The sequence below is a fragment of the Macrotis lagotis genome, chromosome 2, assembly GCF_037893015.1.
Source record: "Macrotis lagotis isolate mMagLag1 chromosome 2, bilby.v1.9.chrom.fasta, whole genome shotgun sequence".
Taxonomy (NCBI): Eukaryota; Metazoa; Chordata; class Mammalia; order Peramelemorphia; family Peramelidae; genus Macrotis; species Macrotis lagotis.
The window spans coordinates 172,510,531-172,537,914 of record NC_133659.1 but is presented as its reverse complement, the minus strand read 5'-3'; the positions used below and the strand labels follow the sequence as shown (position 1 = coordinate 172,537,914).

General features: G+C 37.1%; 1 protein-coding gene across 1 annotated transcript in view; it reads left to right on the top strand.

Moving 5' to 3' along the window:
• Window positions 1-27,384, top strand: part of GDPD1 (glycerophosphodiester phosphodiesterase domain containing 1) — a 55,005-nt gene that overhangs the window by 12,659 nt on the left and 14,962 nt on the right. The window contains exons 2-3 of the mRNA XM_074223580.1: window positions 5,261-5,303; window positions 22,666-22,801. Coding sequence (XP_074079681.1) covers window positions 5,261-5,303; window positions 22,666-22,801 — 179 coding nt within the window. The remainder of the gene's footprint in view (window positions 1-5,260; window positions 5,304-22,665; window positions 22,802-27,384) is intronic.

Sequence of the window (27,384 nt, the reverse complement as noted above, 5' to 3'; positions counted from 1 at the left end):
AGTTTATGTTTACAGCTCAAAGATGCCATCTTCCCTGAGCCCCTTCTGGTTTGAGAGGATGAGGTGATTGATCCTTTACTTTGCCAAAACAAAATTTGTACTTTTTACTTCATCAGCCTTATGTAATCTAGTTAAATAAACCTACTTCAAGAAGATGAATGAGGTCCTTATCACCAAAATCAGTGATTTCAAACTATATTGCACTAGTAGCATTCTTAAAAACAATTTGATACTAAGAAATAGAATTGGGGAATCCGTGGACTAGATTAAATACACAATAGTAATTATAGTAATCCTACATTTGATTAACCCAAAGATAAAGGCTTTTGGGCAAGACCTTAACATTTGACAAAAATTTCTAAAGCAGTATCAGAAACTAGGCATGGACCAGCATTTTATACCATATACTAAAGATCAGAGTGGGTTAATGATTTAGACTTAAAGGATGAGATCATAAGTAAACTGGGGGGAGGGATGTCAAGAAAAAATGTACCTCTCAGATCTATGGATAATGGAAAAGTTTATGATCAAATAAGAGCTAAAGAGGGTCACAGGAAGTAAAATGGGTAATTTTGATGATGTGACATTAAAAAGATCTTACACAAAACCAATGCAGCCAAAATTGGATGGAAAGCAGAAAATTGGGAAATAATTTGTATAGTAAATTTCTGTGATTTTTGAAATCTTTAGGTAGAGTCAAAATAACAAAAATAACCATCCCCCCACTTGATAAATGGTCAAAAGATATGAACAAGCAGTTTTCAGAGGAAAAAATCAAAGCTGTTAATATACACATGAAAAATTGCTCTAGATCACTATTTATTAAGAAATGCAAATTAAAATATGGAGTTCCTACCTCATAGCTATCATACTGGTTAACAAAACAGAAAAGGAAAATAAATGGCTGGAGGGAGTATAGATAAGTAGGTACATAAGTAGGTACAGGGGACGATAGAACCAAGGCAAATACCTTTAAATAATGACTAAACAAATTCTAGAGTGACAACCCACAAAAAGACTGAGTAAAGCAATTATCCAACTCAAGACAGTTTGGAAGATCACAGGAAGGGTCTGTTGCACTGGGGTAAGAGAGGTTCTCTATTAAGGGATCATAGGACTTAGAATATGACATTACAGAAGTCAGAAGAGCTGGATTACAAGCAAGAGTTAACTTACCTAGTAAAACTGAACATACTCTTTTAGGGGGAAAAGATAGACATGCAATGAAACTGGGAACTTACAAACTTTTTTGGTGAAAATACCAAAACTGATCAAAAAATTTTATCTTCAAACATAAGATTTGAGTGAAGCATAAAACAGTAAACAAGAAAGGAAAATCATAAGGGACTTCTATTTATATAAGGACTTATATTCTTGCATGAGAAGATGATATTGATAACTCATGAACTTTCTCATTTATTAGAGCAATTAGGAGCACATATAAAAGGCACAGGTGAGATTTGAATATGAAGGGATAATATATTAAAAAGATGGAATTAAGGGATGAGAAAGGAATATATTGAGAGAAAGGGAAAGGGGAAGTAGAATGGGGAAACTTATTTCTCATAAGAGGCAAAAAAGTTTTTGCAGTAGAGTGGAGGGAGTGGAAATGAAGGAGTGTTAGTTAGTCTTACTCTTATTGAAATTGGCTGAGAGGGAATAACATACACACTCATTTGGATATAGAAATCTATATCACCCTAGAGAAAAGTAAGAGGGGAAAGGGGATGGGAGAAAAGGAGTACAGGAGATAATAGGAAGAAAGATTGTGGTAGTGAGTAGTCAGATGCAAAGCACTTTTGAGGCGGGAACAGGAGAAAGAATAAATGGGGATGGGGGAACAGGATGGAGGGAAATACTATTGTAATAGCAACTGTGGGAGAAAAATATTGAAACAAATTTCTCTGATAAGACCTCATTTCTCAAACAGTCAGATTTTAAAAAATAAGAGCCATTCCTCAATTGATAACGATCAAAAGGTACAGTTTTCAGATGATGTTATCAATGCCACCTATGACCATATCAAAAAAAAATTCCTAATCATTATTGGTTAGAGAAATACAAGGTAGAACAATTTTTGAGGTACTACCTCATGCCTATTGGATTGAAATAATAGGATCCAAAGAGAAAATGACAAATGTTGGAAGGATGTAAGGACAATGAGACATTGATGCACTGTTGGGAGGAGTTGTGAAATGATCCAACAATTCTGTAGAGTAATTTGGAATTATGCCCAAAGCTCTATAAACTATGCCTACCCTTTGAGCTAGAAATGCCACTATCAGATCTATATTCTAGAAGAGATGAAAAACAGGAAGGAAAAGGACATGTATGTATAAAGACATTTATAGCTGCTCTTTTCTGGTGACAAGGAGCTGGAAGTTGGGGAATGGCTGAAGAAATTGTGCTATGTGATTATGATGGAATGCTATTCTGTTATAAGAAATGATGAGCAGAGTAAAACCTGGAAAGACATACATGAGCTGATACAATGGGTTTTGTACAGAGTAATTCAATTATGATAATGTAGAATGATCAGCTATGAATAACAACCTTTTTTCAGTAATGCTATGATCCAAGACAAGTCTGAAGGACTTATGATAAAGATTGGTGTCCTGGGGGCAGTTAGTGGTACAGTGGATAGAACCACTGACCCTGGAGTCAGGAGGACCTGAGTTCAAATCCAGCCTCAGACATTTATTTTTATTCTTTTAGGTTTTTGCAAGGCAAATGGGGTTAAGTGGCTTGCCCAAGGCCACACAGCTAGGTAATTAAGTATTTGAGACCAGATTTGAACCCAGGTACTCCTGACTCCAGGGCCAGTGCTTTATCCACTACGCCACCTAGCTGCCCCCACTTGTTTCTTTTTAATAAAGCAATGGAATGACTTGCCCAAGGTCACACAGATAATGTAATTATCAAATGTCTGAGGTAGGATTTGAACTCAGATCCTCCTGACTCCTGGGCTGGTGATCTAGCTGCCCTCAGACACTTAATGACCTAGCTGTGTGACTTTGGGCAAGTCACTTAATCCTAAACAAAACAAAGAATGCTATCCATCCCCAAAGTCAGAGCTAATAGTGTCTGAACAGACTGAAACACTTTTTTTTAACTCTATTTTTCTTGAGGTTTTTTTTGGGGGGGGGCTGCTATATTTACTTCATAACATGGCTTATTATGGAAATGTTTTGCTTGATTACATATTTTTAGCCTTTATCAAATAACTTGCTATCTCAATGAGAGGGAATGGGTGGAAAGAAGGGAGAGAATTCAGAACCCAAAGTTTTAAAAATGAATATTAAAACTTGTTTTTACATATAACCGGGAAAAATAAAGTAAAATAAAATTTAAACAAAAAGTAGGTACACTAATACAATATTATCATATCTAACCATTCTGGAGAAGAGTTTCTGTGTCCCCAAAGGGCTATAAAACTCTGCAAATATTCTTTGATCCAGCAATTCCACTTCTGGGTCTGTATCCCAGAGAGATTAAAAAAAACAAACAGGAAAATGGTCTATATGTACAAAAATATTTATAGCAGCTTTTTTTTGTGGTGGCAAAGAACTGGAAATTCAGGGAATGCTCATCAATTTGGAAATGACTGAACAAGTTATAGGAAATGATTGCTATGTAATACTGTAATAGATGGAATAAGAAATAATGAAGGGAAAGGTACCAAGGAAACCCGGGAAGGCTTATATAAACTGATGAAAAGTGAGGGATGTGGAACCTGAAGTTTTTACACAGTAACAGCAATATTGTAAAGATGATCGATTGTGAAAGACTTGGCTACTCTGGTCAAGATAATGATCTAAGAAAATTCCAATCTGACTCTTTTGTAACCCCTTTGGAATTTTCTTAGAAATTACTGCACTGAACCATTTCCTTCTCCAGCTCATTTTGTAGATGAGGAAAGAGGATGAAGTAACTTTCCCAGAGTCACACAGCTAGTATCTGAGGGCACACACTCACATACTTTGAATTCAAGAATATGAATCAGACTACCTTTCTCCAGGCTCAGCTCTGTCTGATCTAGATAATGATGCAAAACAGTTAACAAGGATCTAAGAATGAAAAATGCTCTCCAGAGCAAAAACTGATAAAACTGAGTGCAAATTGAAGCATACTTTCCCCCTCACTTCATTTTTCTTGCAATATTACTAATTACATGATTTCATAGGAATGAATGATATATTATTTGTCTTCTCAAGATATGAGGAAAGGGATAGAGGAAGAGAATTTGGAACTCAAAAATTTAACAAAAATGTTAAAAATAAAGAAAAAATAATGATGTGTTAGTCATTTCTAAATATGTTATACTAAGTTCCATATAGGTAGGGTCTATTTCTCACTTAATTTTATAATCTGTTTTGGTATCTTTTGCAGGAAGACTCAGATTGAAATTATCTTTTTTTCTCATTCTACTCTATTATCCACTATTGGAATTTATCTGATTTTGTCTTCATGAACATTGAGTATATTAGGTAAAACTTGCATTTGAATGTTTTGTGTTAATGTTATTTGTTAGAATTTTTTTAACTAACAAGCAACAGGAAGCAAGTAGTTAAAATGATCATTTAATGCACTTATAAATATACTTTGAAGCAATAACCTGTGAAATTCAATACAACTTTCCTCAGGAAAGTCAAACTTTGTACATCTTCTTGCTGTGGAGAAATTGGTTTCTTATATCTGTTAGGTTGCCAGAATGTTTTGTCATATGCATATCATAATTATTCAAATTGTTGTAATCTTTTAGTTTTTAGAGATTTTAACTCATTTTATGAGACTATTTTTTGCATTATCTGATAAACTGTAGTCACTTTTGTTTTAGGCTACTTTCTTTTTATTTTGTGTGTAAAGACTTCCAGAAACTAATCTCTTTTAAACATTTGGTTTTTCTTTAAATTTAAGCTGTGGTATGCATCATCTTCTTTGTCATCCCTTTTATAAGAAAACAAGAATGTGTTACTGGATCATTGGAGGACATTTTTAGTTATTCTATCTGCTGATTTTGCTTTGACCATGCTTTAATCACTGCTTGCTCCTGAAGGCAGCTCAAGAAACAACTCAATAAACATTAACCTTTTAAAAGAGGGTATTTTTAGTTAAGTTGCATTTTGATGACTGTATTAATGTCTGTTAGACAAGTTGGAGTTATCTTGTTAAAATGCATCAATTCAGAATTTTATATATTATATTTTATTTTGTATGTTAGTAAAATGATTCAGTGATAATTTATTTGATGTTTCTATAGGAGCTGGAGAGAACTTGGAGAACACAATGGCAGCTTTTCGACAGTAAGTATGCAAAAAGAGATTCCAATGCTAGATATAAGTGAAGGAGAATTGCCTTCAGTGAGGTAATAAGACTTGTGGTGGTGGTGCTGATGATACTGGTGATGCTGGTAGTAGTGGTGCTGGTGGATCCCTGTTTTTATATAAGACTACTTGTACAGAAAATTTTTATTATGCCATGTCTATCAATTAATTTTATCCTTTTCCCCACTAATCTTTCCCTTGTGACAAAGAGAGACAAGTAAACAAAAACACCCCATCCAAAGATCATGCCTCACAACTTAGTTTTCTGTCCTAGTAGTTTTCCACTTCCCCTTCCACTTCCCTTTTGGGAACTTTCTTTGGTGTTTCTATTACTTTATATAGTAATCCTTAGTTCAGCTTTCTTTTAGTCATCTTAAAATTATTGCAGTCATTATGTAAAATTAGTCTCTTGTCTTTATTTCATGCCATGTCATACTGTATTTTTGATCATTTTTATTGGGAATGAGTTTTTACACAATTGTGTCAGCTCCCTGAACAGTTTGGATATGAGACATCTATCAGTTATATTTGATTTGTTTCAAATATTGTTCTCATATTATCATTGCTCTTTTAATTTTCTCTTTGATTTTATTCATTTAAAATTTTTAAATTTGGGGCTGCTAGGTGGTGTAGTGGATAAAGCACTGGCCTTGGAGTCAGGAGTACCAGGGTTCAAATCCGGTCTCAGACACTTAATAATTACCTAGCTATGTGGCCTTGGGCAAGCCACTTAACCCTGTTTGCCTTGCAAAAAAAAACCTAAAATTTTTTTTTAAATTTCATATAATTGGAATTATCTATTTTATATTTTGATGATCCCCTTTATCCCATGTTTATATGACTTCATTTTTAAAATTTTTTTTTTAGGTTTTTGCAAGGCAGTGAGGTTAAGCGCCACCTAGCCGCCCTCAAGACTTTATTTTTTAAAAAAGATTTTATTTATTTTGAGTTTTACAATTTTTCCCCAATATCTTACTCCCTCCTCCCCCACCTCTGACAGAAGGCAATTTGCCAGTCTTTACACTGTTTCCATGGTATACATTGATCCAAATTGAATGTGATGAGAGAAATCATAACCTTAAGGAAGAAGCATAAAGTATAAGAGATAGCAAGATCAGACAATAAAATATCAGTTTTTTTTTCCCCCCTAAATTTAAGGTAATAGACCTTGGTCTTTGTTTAAACTACACCATTCTTTCTCTGGATACAGATGGTACTCTCCATTGCAGACAGCCCCAGATTATCCCTGATTGTTGCACTGATGGAATGAGCAAATCCATCAAGGTTGATCATTGCCCCCATGTTACTGTTAGGGTGTACAGGTGTCTTCCTGGTTCTGCTCATCTCACTCAGCATCAGTTCATGCAAAGCCCTCCAGGCTTCCCTGAATTCCCATCCCTCCTGGTTTCTAATAGACATGACATACATACACCACAGTTTGCTAAGCCATTCCCCAATTGAAGGACATTTACTTGATTTCCAATTCTTTGCCACCACAAACAGGGTTGCTATGAATATTTTTGTACAAGTGATGTTTTTACCCTTTTTTATCATCTCTTCAGGGTATAGACCCAGTAATACTTCATTTTTTTTAAAAAAATCATTATGTAATTTTTACAAAGAGTGTTGGGCTTCTGAATAGTTGAAAAATTAGGAACTGTACTTTTTTTTTTTAGGCTTTTGCAAGGCAGTGGGGTTAGGTGACTTGCCCAAGACCACACAGCTAGGTAATTATTAATTGTCTGAGGTCAGATCTGAACTCAGGTACTCCTGACTCCAGGGCTGGTACTCTATCCACTGTGCCACCTAGCCACCCCAGAACTATACTTTTTTGAGCTAAAAAAAAATACTATGAACAAACTGCTTGATGCTAATTAGTCTCAGAGAAAGAATTGATGTTTTGTTTTTTTTTAATTATTATTTTTTAAAATTATTTTAAAATTATGCTGAAGTCCTTCCTTTTACAAATAAGGAAAGGGATGAGATAAATATTATTTATCTACCATGGGCCATGGGACCTCTAGAGGTAGAGGGTACATAAGAGATCATCTGGAGTACAGTTCCCTCATTTTACATAGAAGTTGTCTCAGTGAGGTTTACTGACTTGACTAAGGTCCCATAAATAGGATCCAAATTATATTCATGGGACTCCAATTCAGCAGTCTTTACACTGACCATATTTGCCAGGCATCCTATTACTTCAATCAGATGAGAATAAAAAGACTTGTGCTGTAAGAAAAAAAGATTATGCTATATGTTTTTCAAACTAATGAGTTTATATAAATTGGTGTTTATAGCCCTTTGAGCCTCTCCCCAGATTTTTTTAGTCTTTTAAAAGTTTACTTTTATTATCTCCCTTGAAAATATAAGTCAGAAGTGTATATATCTTGGGACAGCTAGGTGGCACAGTGGATAGAGCACCGGCCCTAGAGTCAGGAGTAACTGAGGTCAATTTTGGCCTCAGACACTTAATAATTACCTAGCTGTGTGGTCTTGGGCAAGCCACTTAACCCCGTTTGCCTTGCAAAAAAATGTATATATATATATCTTTCTAAGTACTCTAGAGGAAAGCAGAAAGAAGAGACTGAAATGAGTCCAAGCTCATTGTTCCTTGACAAAATGTAATGTCAATTTAATAAGATTATTAATGAATTGAAAAAAATTAAAAAACCATGTGCAAGGAAAAAGTTTGACTATATGAAGAGTATTCTTTTCTTGCATAATCACAGTTTATATGTATTACATGTTAGCTATGGCAAATTTATATGTATTACATGTTAGACTGGCAAATTAAGAAATCTGAATTTTATTTCTGGTTTTCTCCCTGGCTTTATTTAATGACTTTTCTTGCAAATTATTTTCCCTTACTAGGCCTATTTTTCTTACTTGGTCCAGTGCTTCTGCTTTTCTATTTTTCCAAAGCTCCTCTGAAACTACTTTTTTTCCCTATATTTTTTATTCTCTGTTCCTTCTATAAAATTAGACAGATTGTGAAAAAAAAGCTTTTATTCCATTTACAGTATTTACTTACTTCGAGGCTCTATGATTTCCTTATTATGAAATTGCAATGATCTCTTCATATGAGCTGATTTGTGACCCAAAAATATTTATTGAAGTTAACTTATTTAGCTTCTCCTTATCTTTGGAAGGGAAGAAGTAGTGCATTACTTCATGTAGTGTACTACTTTTAAGTGTCAAATTCTTGACATTTGTTTGAAAGTTGTACTGCCATTCTCTTTAAATAATTTCTACTTTTGTGTTTGTTAGTCTTTTTTACAGACATTTCTCTGAAACTGTTACCCAAAATTGTTCTCTGTGAAATATCAACCAAAACCATTGCAGTTCAGAAGGCATTTGTAAAGACAACAAGTTTTAAATGACAAATGTTGTAATGACTAGGGTTTGGTCTTTGAAAATTATCATTTGAAATTCTTCCCAGTCATCAAAAACATCTAATTTGTGTGTTTTTGTTTCTTGCTAGATATAGCACTTCTGGAGTAAAACCTTTTCTTTAAAAGAGCACATTTTCCTTCTTCAGCAAAACTGTATTCAGATTAAATAGTTAGCATCAGAGTTATATATAGCCTTCTCCAGAAACCTTTAAAAAGCATTTCTTCATTTTTCTTTGAATTTTTTTTTCTGGTGTTTCAAAAGAAGGAAGTTAGTATTTTAGGTTCCTTATGACGTTCAAGATGTAATTTTTTCTTCTGAAAAATTGTCAGTTACTGGCTTCAGAATTTTCTGTAAACATAAATAAAAAAAGACTCAAATTTCAGTTTTCCTTTTTTTTGCCATGTGATTTCTTGGGACTGAAATTTCATATTATTGACCACTATTTTTGTCTTGGTTTTATTTCTCCTTAGCATATTTAGTATATTTCTCCTAGATTCTATAATTAAAAAATACCATTATTATAGAATTATCTTTCCCTCCTTTAAGATCAGGATTTCAGGAGAGGAGGTGTATTTTATTCCTGTCTACTTTGTCTGCTTTGCTGTGAAATAGGTCAGGAAGAGTTGGTTCTTTCCTTTAACCAAAGGAATCAGAAGAACTGGTCTAACCCCAGCTCTACAACTTACTAGCTGTGTAATATTGGTCTAAATCACTTAACCTGTCTGAACTTGTTTCCACTTCTCTGAAATGGGAATAATCACCTTATTCACAGGAAGTGGATATGATCTGGAAACCACATAATTTGTGTAAAAGTGTGACACAGAATTGAGGGACTTTTAGTTCAAGTGATGACTGATATTTCTTGTACTGTAAGATTGTAGAAGGAGCATTTACCTTATGAATCACAATCAAATTTTGAATTATTTCTGTGTGCAAGGCATCATTAATTTGTTATGTTTAAATTTTGCCTCCCCCAAAAGGATCTATCAAGATCCTTTGTATCAGAAATTTTTATTGTTATGTTCAATCTTTTTTTTTTTTTTTTTTTTTAATTTTTGCAAGGCAATGGGTTTAAGTGGCTTGCCCAAGGCCACAGAGCTAGGTAATTATTAAGTGTCTGAGGCCGGATTTGAACTCAGGTACTCCTGACTCCAAGGTCAATGCTCTATCCACTGCGCCACCTAGCCACCCCCCTATGTTCAATCTTCTATGACTTCATTCTGGGGTTTTCTTTGAACTTAAGAAGATGAGTCTTGGGTGGGGGGAGGGAAGCAAGGGAAAATTATAAAATTCAAAAATAAAATCTTTTATTAAAAAAAAATGAGTCTTTCTGATTTCAAATCCAATGCTCTATCTACCTATCTGCGTGATGTGGGCATCAGAAATAGGTAGGAGTTTTTTGAACAGGTATAGTGTCTCTAACACAACAGGCACTTAATAAATTTTTGTTGATTGAAAGGTGCTGGGGTTTTGCTGATAGGTAATGTGAATTTTTTTTTTAAGGTAGCGGGGGCGGCTAGGTGGCACAGTGGATAGAGCATTGGCCCTAGAGTCAGGAGGACCTGAGTTCAAATCCAGCCTCACATACTTGATAATTACTTATCTGTGTGGCCTTAGGTAGGACACTTAACCCCATTGCCTTGCAAAAACTAAAAAAAATTAAAAAGGTAGCATAATTATCATCCTCAAATTAAGAGTCTAGAAGCTGGAGATTAATAGGTGGCTGGTTTATAGTTGTTTACACAGTGGCCAAAATACATGTACATTATAAATGTATAAATAAACATACGCTAATTAATACTTTCAAGAGTTTTTTACACTTCTGTCTGCATGCTTTCATTTAAAAAGTTACAACCTCAGAGTCCATCTTTCCTCATTATATCCTATCAGTTCCAAGTCTACATTCTTTTTTTTTTTTTGCAAGGCAAATGGGGTTAAGTGGCTTGCCCAAGGCCGCACAGCTAGGTAATTATTAAGTGTCTGAGACCACCTTTGAACCCAGGTCCTCCTGACTCCAGGGCTGGTGCTTTATCCACTGCGCCACCTAGCCGCCCCATATAACTGTCTGAGACCAGATTTGAACTCAGGTACTCCTGACTCTAAGGCCAGAGCTTTATCCACTAAGCCATCTAGCCGCCCCCCAAGTCTACATTCTTTCTTCTCTTCTTTTCCATAGCCTTCATGACTAGATCTGGCCTCATCACCTTTCCCTGAATTATTGCAGTATTGCTGTAGCCCTCTCATTGATCGCCACTGCCTCATAGCTCTCTTTTTTCTGTGCATCCTTCCGAGAGTGCCCGAGGTACAGGTCTTACTATGCCACCTTAGTAAACTCTAGTGACTCCTTGGTTGCCTTGCTGTTCTTCACACAGCATCCCTTGTGCTGCTTCTGGCTCTCCTCATGCCTAGGTAGCATTCCGTCCTTCCTCCTCCTTCCTTCTCTTCCTGCTTTGACTTTTCTTCAAAAATCAAAAGTCCTTCACTGATTGCCCAAGTTGCTGGAGTTCTCTCAAAAGTACCTTGTAATTCACTGTCTCCATATCATGTATATACTTGTTTGTTTTGGTGGGCTTTTTTCCCAAATCCCATCTGGAAGCAGTTTGAGAGCAGAGATTGTCTCACCATTTTGTCACTATATCCCCAAGTCACTTAGCTGAGTTAATGTTTGTTAGTTGATTGAACTAATAGAAAAGTGAGTGTACATCCATTTTTGTAGGAATGCTTTAAAGTTCAAGAGGAGAGAATTACTGATAAAGTTAATAGATTTTTATGTCAGGGTTCCTGTAATCAAATGTAAATAGGTCTAAGTAGTGACAAAAATAGACACTATGTACCTAACAAACTCCTCCAGTAGTTTCATGTTCATTTACATGAGTATGTGTCATCATCTATACATCCAAATTTGTAATCTCAGAATCATCTACTCCCTGTCTTTTACATAGTTAGTTGCTAAGTTTTGTAAGACCCTTGTCACCTCTCACCTGCACTATTGCCATAACCTTCTCATTGGTTTCTCATTTCACGACTCTTCCCTCAGACCTTCCATTCACCCACTAGGGTGATTTAGTGTAAAGTATGCTTAATTAGTTTGTTGATAATTAAAAGTCAGATTAAGTTACAAAATTATTTTAATGGATTGAGGAGGCCAGGGGAAGTATGTGACTGGGTGAGGCAGGAAGACACTGAAGTGCAGGAGTTCTGAATTGTATATGTAGTAGGTCCAAAACCCAAGAAGTCCAATAAATGTGAGGAAAATATAGTGAACTCCCCAAAATGGAGAACAATTGGGCTTCCTAGGAGGGGTGAGAGAGAGCGACACAAACACGAAGAGGAGGAAAAGAGGGACAGACAAAAGGAGAGAGAAGAAAGGAGACAGAGAGAGGGAGAGTAGAGAGAAATAGCAGAGAAGAGTGGGGGAGAGAAAGATGGATGGGTGCCAGGGAGTAGTTTAAAGCATCCATGATTATAAGGATTGGGGTCAGTATTGGAAAGTGCCCAAGCACTTCCAGCCTGGGTGAGACAGAGAAGGACTAGGACTCCTATGTCATCACCACTGCCCCTTCTCAGAAAAAAAGAAAAAAGGAATTGGGAGCTAAAGAGAACAGATGGGAATAGCAGAAGGCAGTTTGGAGCTGGAAAGTAAGGGAATAATGTCACAGGGATCCTGTTACGTTAGAGCTAATAAAACTAGGTTGTTAGGGCAGGTGATCATATCTGAATACCCATAGGGCACCTTGGTCCCTGTAGTAGTTCACTTTGAGCTTGAAGGAAGGAAGCAAATTGTACTTGGCATATAATCAAGGTTATTAACAATAGGAGATGGTTTCTTACTTTCGGTCAATCACAGATATCTTTATTTTATGTAACCCTCTAGAGAACATTTGATAAAGTAACAATATAATATTTGAATGGCATTTCATTCAGGAACTTTGTGCATCTTTGTTCAGAGCTATAAATTTTCTCGTTTTCCCCCAGGGAACTGTTCTCCTTATCTTTGACTTTCCTAAAGTTTTTTTCTCTTGCTCTGTCAACAACCTATTGGAAACTTAGCTAGAACCTTTCTGCTTTGTAAGGTAAAATAGACACATATTGTTGCTGTTCCTGAAAATTATGAAGACCGGAGTGATAACAAAGTATATCTTCAATATACTAATTTTTGGCAGGGTGTCCAGTTAATTAGATTTTATATATATATAATATATATATATACATACATATATATATTAAACATTTTAAATTAAATATATTCAATGTATTTACTACTAAATATATACATTTAATATCTCATGTATACAAGTGAAGAAACTGAGACGCAGAAAGATTAAGTGATCTACCCCAGATCTCACACATTAATAAAGTGGTTGGGTCTGGTGATTCACTTCAAATTACATTAGCTTCCCAAACTGTTGTAGATAATACTAACACTGCTGATCTGACTTTACTTCATTAACCAGTGACATATGAGGGTTTTTGGTTGGCTTTTTTTTTTTTTACTATAGTGATAACTGCATTTCAGTAGAATTGATTTCCTTTGTAATCCTAAAATATTTTGATAAGAAATTGATAAGACTTAAACAGACTGCAAAAGGCGTCCATGACACCAGAAAACAGGGTAATCTCTTCATGGGAAACTTTTTAAAAATATTAGTGAAATTCTTTTTGCATTTTTATTAATTCCCAGTGATTCCTGGCCCTCTCCTCCACTGCCTTGCTCCCCCCTTTGCAATGTCAGGGAAAACAAATGAAATTACTGAGCATATTAACAGTGTATTGATAGTATGACTCTACACTGAAAGATCCTCTTCCTTCTCCCTCCCCACGTTGTTGGAGAGAGGAGGGAGGTTTGCTTCACAGTCAATCCTCTATAAAGTATTGAAACTTAAAAATTAATATAAAAAATCATATTTTTGATGGAATTTGCTATGATTATAAGAAACTATTACTTTGCCCTCCCTGAATTTATAGTTCAATTAGCACATTCTGTAGCTGATGCTATAAGTTTTAAAATATAAGCATACTTGTTTCTTTCCTCACCTATAAAATGAGAATCTTGGGTTTCTTGATGTCTGTGTTCTCTTCCAACACAGGTAACAAAGAAAATCTACCCATCAGCTTCTAGAGTTTCATAATATGAATTCATTTTTCAATAGTAGTAGTCTGGAGACAGACAGAAAATGACAGTTTTCCTTATGCTTTAATTCCTGTCTTAAAGCTTATTTTGGGGGTGGCTAGGTGGTGCAATGGATAGAGCACTGGACTTGGAGTCAGGAGTACCTGAATTCAAATCTGGCCTCAGACACTTAATAATTACGTAGCTGTGTAGCCTTTAGGCAAGCCACTTATAACCCCATTGCCTTGCAAAAAAATAAAAAATAAAAAAAGCTTGTTTTGGTTTTTAAAATGTTTGTGATGGTAAAATCATATCTTTTGGTGAATGTACTTTAAAATTTTTATTCTATTTATTTTGAGACCTAAAACTTGACTTTAGTTGGTTTATTCAACAAACTTTTCTTGAATAACTGCAAAGTTTCTGTCTTGTATTGTGGAAGGTGGAAATCAAGAATATGTGGGCTTCAACATCATTACTATTTTTAGGAATTTACAGGATAATTAGAAAGCTATATCATTCAGACACTAAATAAAACACTAACCTAGTATTTTAGGTGCATGATAGTGTAAAATAAATACCATTCCATAATCCCATATTTCATTCATGTTTTGAAAAGAACATAACAAAATTTTAGCCTAAATAAGTGGTTGTGCATTTCTTCCCCCTGTTTAAACAAAAAGAGAGAAAAGAAAACCATGTTTTGAAATAGAACCAAGTGGACTTCCCAAGGAAATGAATTGTTTGAACTAAAGTGGATTCTTTTTTAGCAATTGTGTAAATGCTCAAATAACATTCCTTTATTGTTTAGTCAGAAATGGAATTCACAAAATAAGAGGGAGTAAGTATCATAAGCTAATATTTGTTCATCTTTTGGGAAAGCTAAAGAGAAAGATTGCTTTGGCTGATAGTAGGGAATAATTTTCAAAAAACATTGTAGTAGGGGCAGCTAAGTGGCGCAGTGGATAAAGCACCGGCTGTGGAGTTAGGAGTACCTGAGTTCAAATCCGGCCTCAGACACTTAATAATTACCTAGCTGTGTGGCCTTGGGCAAGCCACTTAACCCCATTTGCCTTGCAAAACCTAAAAAAAAAAATACATTATAGTAGAAAGAGTTTAATTTTCTTCATTTTATTTTTTTCCTTTTTATTTATTTTTATTTTTGTACAAATGATTTTTTATACATTACTAAAATATTGTTGTTCAAGAATGAACAAATACCCCCTCCCACAAAAAATATAGAGCCTTGTGAGCAATAAAGGAAAGAGAAAAAAATAATAATAATAGGGGCAGTCAGTGAAGTGGACGGAGCACCAGCCCTGGAGCCAGGAGCACCCGAGCCCAAATCCAGCCCAGACACTCAACAATCACCCAGCTGTGTGGCCCCGGGCAAGCCACCCAACCCCATTTGCCCTGCAAACCCCCCCCCAAAAAAATAATAATAATAAATGTGCTTCAGTCTGTGTTCCAACATCTCCAGCTCTGTTGTGGGTGGATCACATTCTTTATGATAAGTCCATCATAAAAGCTACTTCCATATTTTTCCACCATTGCCGATTGCAACTCCCTCCATTCGTACTTCTCCACTACCATATACTATATTTTCTCTCAACTTTCACTCTGTCCCTCTTCTTAAATGTGCTGTAGGGTAGCTGAGTGGCGGAGCAGACTGATCATGGGTCCTGGGGCCTAACCTTAACCCACATACCACCCCTAAGTCCTAGCAAACCACCCAGCCCTGTGGTCCCAGACAGGCCATCCAATCCCATCCCCTTGCAAGAAGTAAAAAAGAAAATGTGTTATATCTGACCACTCTCCCCCACAGTCCACTCTCTCCTCCATCACTCACATCCCCCCCCTTCCCCCTGTCCCCCTTCTCTCTTTCTTACTCTAGATGTCTGTACCCCATTGAGTATATATGCTGTTTCCTCTCCCAGCTACCTCTGATGTGAGCGAAGGTTCCCTCATTCCCCCTCGCCTTCCTTCCCCCCTTCCATATCATTGCAATAGCTCATTGTAATAAAGAAAAATCTTATTATATAAAATATCTTAGCCTATTCCACTTCTCCTTTCTCTTATTCCCATTATATTTCCCTTTTAGCCATTGACTCCATTTTTACAATATAGAGTATTATCAGTATCATTTTTCTATGCAGGAGTACATGTAATTCATCATCAAGTCCCTCATACTTTTCCTCCACTCTATGCTTCATCTGAGTCCTGTATTTGAAGATCAAACTTTCTGTTCAGCTCTAGCCATTTCAACAGGAATATTTAAAATTCCCCTGGTTCATTGAAGTAGTCCATCAGATCACGGCCAGCCAGATCCAAACGGAGGATGGCATGAGATGGGCACAGTGTGGGTCACACCATCACCGGAGTCCATCACAATACCAGTGGTACAACCAGAGGCATATAGGGACAGCACAGCCTGGATGGCAATGTACATAGCTGGGGTGTTGAAGGTCCCAAACATAATTGAGTCTGTTGAGTCCGGCGGAGGGAACTCAGGCCGACACCAATATGATGCATAAGCTGGTTTGTTTATTGATCACAGGATACATACTTTTATACTCTACCTTTACGTAACCAATTACATAAGCGTTTTATTCACATGCATACCTTGTGTATGTCTTAGGTGATTGTTTTGAGAACCAAACAGTGTTTTGATAAACAGAGTGCAGAAGGTAATTATCTCAGAATGCGCTATCTATCTGAGCCTGGGAATACATCTTGTTAGCTCAGACATACAGCTACTCCCTTATCTAAGCTCTGAAGTACATCTTGCTCGTTAAAGCATATAACTATTTCTGTGTTAACCCTTCATAGCTCTTAGCCTGGAACATATAGAACACCACATGAGTCATCTTTTTTCTGTTGGCTTTGGAGTTCAGGGTAGCTTCTGTGAACAGCACAGGGTGCTCTGTAGGGGCCATACAGAGCTCATTGTAGAAAGTATGATGCCAGATCTTCTCCATGTCATCCCAGTTGGTGACAATACCATGTTCTATGGGGTACTTCAGAGTCAGAATACCTCTCTTGCTCTGAGCTTCATTTCCCACGTAGCTGTCTTTTTGGTCCATACCCACCATCACACCCTGATGTCTTGGGCGGCCAACAATGGAAGGGAAGACGGCCTGAGGGGCATCATATCCTGCAAAGCCAACTTTGCACATGCCAGAGCCGTTGCCAACAATGAGAGCAGCAATATCATCATCCATGGTGAACTTTGAGGTGGCAACTTTAAACCCTTTTGAGAGAGAGGTGGTGGTGCTGCACCTGGCGGGGGAGGGGGGGAACAAGTGCACACTGAGTGGAAGAGCTCACAGCTGCTTCATTTTATTTAAAATGAATGATTGTATATTCTTATCTTTAGATGTGATTTGGGCTGCTAGGTGGCAAAATGAATAGAGCACTGATCTTAGATTCAGGAGGACCAGAGTTTGAATCCAGCTTCAGACACTTGACACTGGCTATGTGACCTTGGGCAAATTGATTGCCTTGCTTCCAGGGCCATCTCCAGTTGTCATGATTCATATCTGGCTTTTCAACCCAAATGGCTGGAGAAAGTCAAGCTGGTGACTTAGTACAGCATCACCCTTCCTCAAATCCAATTTATGTGCTTGTCATGGTATCAACTCCCTTATGTTATGATCTTTGAAAATGATGGACAAACATTATGTATGATTTATTTGTTGTTTTGTATACTTATTTGATTATTTGTTTTTGATGGTGGTTAAATAGGTCAAAGGTTCTTAATCATTTTTGTGTCATTAATCCTTTTGACAGAAGTCTGCTAAAGCCTATATGGACTCTTTATCAAAATAATGTTTTCAAATGCATAAAATCAAATACACAGAATTACAAAGGAAAAGTTATTGACACAGTTGTCAAAATATTAAAAATCGAAGCTCACCCAACCCTAAGAACACTGTAATAGATGATTTACTTGAGGTTAGATTCAGATTGACTTGTAAATGATATGGATAACTGATGGCCAAGGAGAATGAAATTCAAGTTAATTGAAAATGAATCTTCTTAGTGGTCAGAAATGAAATTACATAGTAATGAGGATAAAAGTTAAATCAATTATATCATTCAAACTACAAATTTATCTTAATTATAAGAATTTTTAGTTTATTTCTGTCTTTTTTTCCCCCTCTATCTTTTTTACAGAATAATATGAGATTTTATCAAATACTGTAATCGAGGTAAATTAAACCAGCATTCTTCCAATATGCTAGTTGAATCTATCACAAAAGAAAATAAAATCAATTTGTTCACAATTATCTGTTAATGATGAAGCTCTATGAGCTTTTTGTAAGCACCATTTCCTTTTCTTGATGTCATCTTTGCAATGATATGTCCTTGAATTTTCCCAGAAATTGAAGTCAATTACTAGCCTGTGGCCAGTTAGCAGTGGAATTCATCAAAGACATCTAGGTATTCTCAGAGTATCTCCTTTTTTGTTTGTTTGTTTTTCTGCAAGGCATTGGGGTTAAGTGACTTACCCAATTACCACACAGCTAGGTAATTATTAAGTATCTGAGACTGGATTTGAACCCAGGTACTCCTGACTCCAAGGCCGGTGCTTTATCCACTGCGCCACCTAGCTGCCCCACCACCCAGCCACCCCTTCCATCTACTCTTTTGAGGAAGAGCAGCTGTAATAGCAGACCAAGCTTCATTCTTCACCTGCCACCCACTGTTAATGCAGTGGAATTTCTCGTTTCAGTTACTGTCTATATAAGAGAAAACAATTCACAATTTATTACCCCACTTCTTTTCAGATCTTTTACCTCCTGTGCTTTATACCATCCAAATCCTATGCCAACTTTACCTACTTCTTTTAACTGTCCCCTGAAATATGAAATTCATATTGAACAAACCACTTGATCCTGAACCTCTTGTTCTTAAAATCCTCTTATTTAGTAGGTGTCACTGAGACCTAGCTCCCTTCTGATGACATTGCATCCCCACTGACTGGAAGATACTATCTCTTTTCCTTCTTTCACATGCCTTTCCACACATAGCAAGTATTCACTTCTTTCTCCTCACTGCCATTTTCAGATTCTCCCTTTACCTCCATTGCTCAACAGCTTCTCCACTTTTAAAGTACGCTCAATTACATTTATCTACCCAATACAAATCATTGTGACTGTTGCATACTAATCAACAGATCATTTTCCCTTTTTATCATGGAATTGGATACCTTGGTATACTATTCAAACCCTGATCTCCAAACTGTGTGAGAAGTTGAATTCATGTTATCCAACTTCAGCTAAGCCTTCACTGCAGCACGCCTTGACCTCAATCTATCTCACTTCGTGGGATCTCCTCCTAAATTGTTTTTTTTTTTTTAAGTAAGGCAAACTAGGCCATCTTTTGCCTGAGATCCCACTACATGTGGGTCTACTTCCAGTTGTTGTGTGACCTGTGTCTTGTCACTGAATTCAGATGACTCTGGAGGAGAGAGTGAACAGTTAACTTGGGACAGCCTGCCTTACTTAAATCCAATTCACTTGCAGGTGACATCCTCTCAGTGTCATTGGTCTTCTTTGAGAATAAAGGAGAAACAACAAATAATCAGCTTGGATTGGGATTGGGACAGTTCTCCTGTTTGTCTCTTTAAAAACTAAAAGGGGTGGGGTAATCTTGACTGGGGTGGTTTTGCTTTTTTAGCCAACTTCAGTAGAAGCAGCTAGAATTAAGGAACTAGCAGGATCATCACACCTGAAGGCCAACCCCCCCCCCCTCCTAGCTGTAGCCAGTTGTGACATTCCCAATCCAGTACTCCTTTTCTCTGTCCCAATAAAGAGGTTCTTTCTGTTCCCTTTGCAGTGCCTGGCCTTTCACTGAGATGGCCAGCATTATTCACTTTATGAGTTCCAGCTATCATCTTGTCATGGAGAAACTGTCTCAGCCTACATTTGTTCACAATGTGAACAGTATGGCCAGAGAGACAGAAATTAAAAGGGCTCCTATTTCAGGGTATTCTCCTTCCTCCACATTGCCCCTCACCTACTTTCAATCATAAATTCATTCCAATCTAGTCCTGTAAACCCCGCCCCCCAAATATTGTAGGTCAGGCTTGGCTCAGGATGATCTGTGGTTCAGGTTTAAATCTGGAATGAAATGAGTCACTTAACCACCAAAAAGAGATACATAGCAATGTCATGCAAGGGTTTCAAGACAGGAGAAAATGGACTTGGGGAAAGTGGCTTAAAGATCAATCTGTGTGGGTTCATTTTGTGAAAAACTCACCAATCTCTGACTTAAGGATATAAGAATGACTTAAATTTTAATTTCCAGGTTACTGCAGAAGTTCACAAGTTACTACAAAGTCTTTTTGTTCTCCTTTTTGTGTTAGATCACCCCTAACATAAACTATTACACAAGTTCACAAGTTAGGTTCTTTGGAAAAGCAGCTAGAGAGTGAATTTCTTAAAGGAGATAAGGAGATAGTTTCCTAAGGTAATAAAGTTAAGCAAAAAGTGATGGTGGAGAGTGAATAGCAAAGGGGATTGATTAATCATTTTAGAAAGATAGTTACAATCTGGGAAAGGCAGTAAGTAGTCAAATTAAAAGGGAAAAGAAAAGAAGCTTAGATGAAGCTGGGGCCATATTGGACCAGCAGCATGGGACCAGAACACCTGAAACCAGCTTAGAGAATCAAGGAGGAAAAGAGAAAAATCCTGGGCAGAACCTTACTCAAGTGCATTTCTGTGGTGGGTAGGACAAGGGTGGGCTTGAGTGGTTTAGCATCTGGCTCCAGATACTCTTCAATGCACATGCCACAGGGACAGTTCCCAATAAGTGGTTAAGACAGCACTCATTGAGCATGAGCAGCCTCTACTTCATATCCCCCCCCTTAAATAATTTGAACCCAGATTCATCTGGAAATTGGAACGAAGGTCTGTCTTCTCTAACTTCTTCAAAGCTGAAAAGGCATGTTAGACTGATCCTATCTATGTTATCAGGGTCCATTTGGAGGGGAAATGTATTGCAGTCCAAACTCAATTGAGGCAGCATCCAAAGGATGTGGGCTGTCAGGATCAGGTACTGATTGAGATCTAGTAGATACTATTGGAGTTATACTGCTTGTAGCCTGGAGAAACAAACCTCAGAAAAAATGAACCAAAGAAACCAAAAAGGATCATTTAACAGGGGCCAATAAAGCCCACTAAGATGAAAAGCTAGGAGTCCCAGGAAGAGGGATCTGGGGAACAATAGCAATGTAGGGAAATAAAGAGAGTAAAAATCAAACTCCATGATCCCAATAAAGATTGAGTTATTTGGAGGATGAGCTTATTACTTTTAATGGAAAACTCTCCAAGCCTCTATGGGATGGATATTGTTCCCATTTCACTCAGCTAGCCACCAAATATTAAGTCATGAGGAGGACCTTGTAGCAGGTTTGGTGTTTTTTCATAGATTTGTGAAAAGTAAGGGTAGAGCATTGCCAGTTCATACTATTGAAGAGAGTATTGAGAATAGTGACTTTATTGAGCCATTGAAATCTTTAATGAATATTTAACTTTGTTGTTCAAGACTCTATATTCATTCTGTGTTATGGGAGATGTACAAAAAGAGAGGGTATAAATATAGGCAAATAGGATAGTTCTCAAGAAGCTTAAATTCTAATGGGACAACCTAAATTGGAACTGGAAGGGGAGAAGGTAGGGGAAATAGGGTAACCAGGGCTGCTGGAAAGACAAGAGAAGTCAAGAGAGTAACTTGAGTTATGAATGAAGTGAGCATGGTCTCAACTGGGGTCTCTCCAATTAGGAAAACAGGCCTCTGGGTGGAAGTATTTTGTTGTTAATTATTTCAGTCATGTCCAACCCTCCATGACCCCTTTCTGGGGTTTTCTTGGGAAAGATTTCCTTCTCCAGCTTATTTTACAGAGAAGGAAACTAAGGTGAAAAGGGTTAAGTGACTAGCCCAGGGTCATACAGCTAATAAGTGTCTGAGATCAGATTTGAACTCATGAAGCTGAGTCTTCTTAATTCCAAGACCAAGGCTCTACCCACTGTGTCACCTAGCTGCCTTTGTGGGAGGAAAATCTGGAAAGATAGGTTATCTACATATGGAGGCTGTCAAGTCCTGAAATAAGTCAAAGCCATGAGATGAGGAATAAAACATCTTTAATTGAGATAACAGTAATAGAGGAGGAAATCTGCTCCCCTTGAGGGCTATCTAATAGATTTCCCAACTACAAGATCCATGTAAATGAAAGGGAGAAAAGATTACAAGCCCTAGTCAGGAGATCCCAGTGGTCCTTGGCTATTGAGGGAAGAAAAGATACTTCATTCTGGTTATTTTGCCCTTCATGTAATGAATTCCAATGGAAGGATGCAAGACACTCTTAGAAGCTGAGATCCACAAGTCAAACTCCTGGGTAGGGACATCTAGTCAACTCAACCTAGTCAGGAGTAAGTATCTTAAGTAAGACTGGAAGGATATTGCTGAAATTCTAATGTTACAAGGATTATTTAAGGGAGTGACAGTCCATTTGGTACTAACAATTTCTTTCATATTAAAAATTAACAATTTTCTGTCAAGGGCTTTTACATGGCACGTTGAGGATCCTATCAAAGAAGAAACTTAGATGCCATCTGGTCCAATTTCCTCATTTTATAGTTTAGGAAACTGGGGTCCAGGGAGGTTAAATGTCTTGTTCAGGCAGCTAATTATTAGGGAAAATAGGATTTGAAACTTGCTATAATACTCTTACTGTGATATTTGAGGCAAAAAAAAAAATCACTTAGGTGCTTTCCAATGCTTGCTTTTAAACTCTTGGTGTTTTCCAAACTGACTTTTGCTTGTTTTTGACTCTAGTGCAGTTAATATGGGAACTGATATGCTAGAACTGGACTGCCATATCACAAAAGATGAACAAGTGGTTGTGTCCCACGATGGGAATTTGAAGAGATCGACTGGAATAAATGTGAACATCTCTGACCTGAAATACTGTGTAAGTAGCTTTGGGTTGGCCCCATCTTATTACCATTTGTGAGATCCATTAAGCAATGAATTGGGGGGGGGGGGTCGTGGATAAGGAAAAGTCATCTGAAACTTAAACACTATCCATTAGGAACTTAACATTTAACTTTCTGCCAAACTGGGTAATGTTGTTTCCTGAAGTTAACTGGCCATTGTCAGCTTCTTTGTGTTTACAAGTCCTCTGTGCCTTCTTTCCTCATCTTTGCATTTCAGAATCTGTCTTTCTTCAAGATTCAGTTTAGCTACCACTTGCTCAGCAAAGGCTTAGAATTTACATGATTTAGCACCTGATTGGGGTGGAAGGGAGTGAAGAGAAGGAATATTCAAGGATGATTCTGAAGTTTTGAGTTTGAGTGACCAAGAAAATCTATGGTACTGTTGCTGCTGAGAAGATCTAAGGCCACTGAAAAGCAGAAGAATTTGTGTGCTCCCTTTGAGATTTTAAAACTGCTCAGTATTTTATTATGAAATATAGCAAAGTAAACAGATTAAAAAAATTTTTCCTCTGGAAGGGTCAACCAGCACTTTAGGACGGGGTAATAAAACTCTAGGCCTGGTTGCTTGAAAGACAGACAGAGAGAGAGAGAGAGGTAGGAATAAAGACAGCTGACTGGGGGGGGGAGCGCCATTGGGAGTGGAGGTCCAGCTTAGGTTTTTATACCCTTGCCCCTTATCTGGGCACCGAGGGCAAAAGGGGAACTCCCTCCCCCTTAGCTCACTGAAACTAAGTAGAGGGTTGAAGGCTCTGAGCTTGGGAATGGGGAGACAGGATACAAATTTTACATTAAACAATGAAACAATAGTCAATTTACATCTCGGAAACAAAGCTCCTTCCACAGCCTTTAACAACATTAAAAGATTACAGAATTTCTTTCTGACTGATTTTTCTCCATTCATAACTCTCTCAAAATTCTCTGCATCAGTACCATTATAGAGAAAAAGTGATGTACAGTGATTAACAATACCTGACTCAACTATCTCTTTCCTACTTTGGCTGAGTACATAAAGCCATGCTATAAAAGACATTCTTTAACTGTTCTCAACCACACAACAAGTTGTCCCAGATGTTTGACTTAACACAAAACTATGAACTTTCCAGACCAACTGCGCCATAGGAACAAGCTGTGTCAGTTCATTCAAATACTGTAGAATGCTACTGATTGGCTGTATATTTTGAACTACATATTCTGAAAAAACTCACCCTGGGAAACTGCAATCACTACCCATCAACAGTTAGTAATTTATTTTCCTTTCACTTTTATTACTCAAAACTTCCTGTCTCCACCTGCTGATAGATGAATTCTCCCTAGGCTCTCAAGGGGTCCAGGCTGAGAAATTCCCTACTACCTCAACAGAAAGAGGAAAATTAAAAAGATAGTAAGATTCATGAGGAAGTTTTAAATATATGATTGCCAGTGGAACATCCAAGTGTGAATATCCAGTAGACAATTGAAAATTCTGGAGGAAACGTTGAGGCTAAAGGGATTATTTGCATAGAGATAATATTTGAAGCCCTGGGAGTGTTTGCCAAGGGATAAAGTGCAGAGAGAAAAGAGAAGACCAAGGAGATATCATTATGGAGGGAGGCATGCCCCTCACACTTGAGGTGTATAAGAGGTAGCTGAGTAGCAGGAGAGAGATATATCACAAAAGCCAAGAGTGGAGAGTATCATGAAAAAAGGGAATTGGTAAATAACCAAGAAGTGACAAATAAGTCAAGGAATAAGAGAACTGGAAAGAGGTCATTGGGTTTGATATTTCAGAGCTCTTTGGAAATCTTGGAGAGATTTAGTATAGAGGGGTAGAGGTGGAAGCTAAGTTTCTGGGGAATTCATTAAGTGTTTGGAAAAAGTTGAGGCAGTGAATCTAGACATTTGACTGGAAATGGGGAAATGAAGCCAGAAAATACCTTGAAGGGGGGCGGCTAGGTGGCCTAATGGATAAAGCACCTGCCCTGGAGTCAGGAGTACCTGACTTCAAATCTGACCTCAGACACTTAATAATTACCTAGCTGTGTGGCCTTGGGCAAGCCACTTAACCCCGTTTGCCTTACAAAAAAACCTTAAAAAAAAGAAAAGAAAATACCTTGAAGGGATAATTGGGTAAAGAGAAAGGATTTGGTTGTTGTTTACTGGACTATGCAGACTAAGACATCTTTATTTGTTAAAAGAGAGCTAGAGAAGGCAATGAGCTGGTTGGTTAACTTTAGCAAGGAGATGGGCCACTTCATCCTCAGGCAAGAGAGGAAGAGGAAAGAAAATCAGAAAAGGCAATGTGGTAGGGGGGAAGTGAAGAAGCTTATATTGGAAGAACCTCAGTCTTGGTGAAGTAGGAGGCATGGTCATTTGAGAAAAAAGGTTTGAAAACCCTACCTGTGGGTGATGGAATAGATAAACAAAAAGAAGGAAAATCATCTTGTGGTGTCTAATCTGATATTCTTTAATTTAGAACTAAATATTTCTGAACTATGTTTCTAAACAAAAATTGTTCCATTAACCTCTAATTGAGTTCTGTAAGTTTGGAATGTTCACCTCTGTCTCTCCACAAGGTCTATGTTTCTAGTTATAAATCTAAAGGGAGGCTCTTTCTGTGTGAAACAGCCTGATGACCCTCTAATTACTTCTGAAAGTTTTAATGCAAAAGTTATATAAACAATCAATTAAAGACCATTCTGTAAAGGTAGGAATCTACTTTATCTAAATGAGAACAGAATAAATTCTTGTACTTAGAACATTTTGGAAAGGAAGAAATTCCTATGTTTTATATGTCTATATCATATCTAATAACACTGTAAAATAGCATGTCAGAAGAGGAGACAGAAGTCCTGGACTATAATTTGATCTATGTTCTGACATGGGATAGACCTTATGGATAGGTTAGAGAATCAATCATGGGGCAGGACAGCTAGGTGGTGCAGTGAATAGAGTACTGGCCCTGGAGTCAGGAATACCTGAGTTCAAATCCAACTGTAGACACTTAATAATTAATCTAGCAGTGTGACCTTGGGCAAGTCACTTAACCCCATTGCCTTGCCAAAAAAAAGCAAATAAAGTAATCAGTGACACTTTGATGTACAAAAATGTAACCTCGTTGATTGCCAAATTTTTATGATCCTTTGTGAAAATTCTATAAACATTGATTGTTCAGTTCTTTTGGCATTTGTAAGGATGCCATCTACTCGTGGGTTTTGGTAAGATCCTAGAGAATTAAGCTTCATTTATAAACTAACTTTGTCATTTCATTTTTAGTCTTAAGGAAATTATGGTTAACAGTGGTGGTGAAGCCACCTTAAGGTTTGAAAGCTTAAATCTAATGTGTAGTGTTTCACCCTTTCACGGTTTTAAGCATTTATCTGGCATCTCTCTAGTGCTCAGGAGTAGTAGAGAAGGAAAATAGATATACGGTGGGTTGTACTTACTATGGAGGACTGGTATTAGTCATGAGAACAAATGCCAAAATCTGAAGTAGTTTGGAAAGAAATTTATTTGGTAGAAGTAGAGGAAAAAAGCTAGAAGATGGCTCTTTCCTCTAGTCTCTTGCAGAGCTTGCTTTATGTAGGGTTTCAGAAATAAGTACCTGCACTTGAACCCCACTGTTAATAGCCTTAATAGTTGCTTGTATAGGGGATTATTCCCTGGTAAAGTCCATTGAGATGTATATTAGTAACTTAAAACATTCAATTTAAGGTCAGTTAAAATGGACCTAATTCCTTGGATGAGATCCAAGCATTTCCCTGCAGCCTCCCCAGTTTCCCTGGGGGCTTATCTGAGATCTACCAATTTCTAAGTACAATTAGGTTAGATTCAAATAATAATACTAGTAATAATGTTTTTGAATAAATATAAAGTTTCCCTACATTAGTGTGGTAGAAACAAGGGAAGATTAATGGGACAGAGAATGAGTGATGAAGAAAATATCATTGAAATGGCCCATCCTGGGGCCAGGGAAGGAATGGTTTGGAGTCTGGATCTCAGCCTGTTGTGTATTATACCTGGTTGACTTTTTTTAATCTTTCTAGACTTTGTTGCCTTTGGAAAGGGTTGGACTAGATGTTGTCTGAGATTCCTTTACTTAAATCTCAGATCCTAAGACCATGAAAGGAAAAAAAATTCAGGCAGGGATTTATGGTCAATGATGACATTGAAGAGGATGTTCAGGACAGCTAGAAGATGGAGAACAAGTGTTCTTGCTGAATAGTTTCTAGTGATGACAAAGTCCAGGGTTGGTACTAATTCAGTGAGGTGAAGAAGTTGAAAGTTCAGATTGTTATTAAGATAGTTAAATCACCAAGAATGATGATGGCACAGGAATGGAGTAAGGTAATACACAGGAGTACAGAAGAATGACATAGAGGTTGATAGATATTAGAACTAAGAATCTAAAAATTCAGACTCCTTTGAACTACATAGGTTGAGAATATTCTTGAATGATCATAATTATGGCAGAACAAAGTTGGAATAATATGTAACTCTTCCTGATGTCCTCTAAGTTCAGTGAACAAATGTGGATTTCTTTTAAGAAATAACTTAATGAAAATTTTTATGTTCTCTAAAA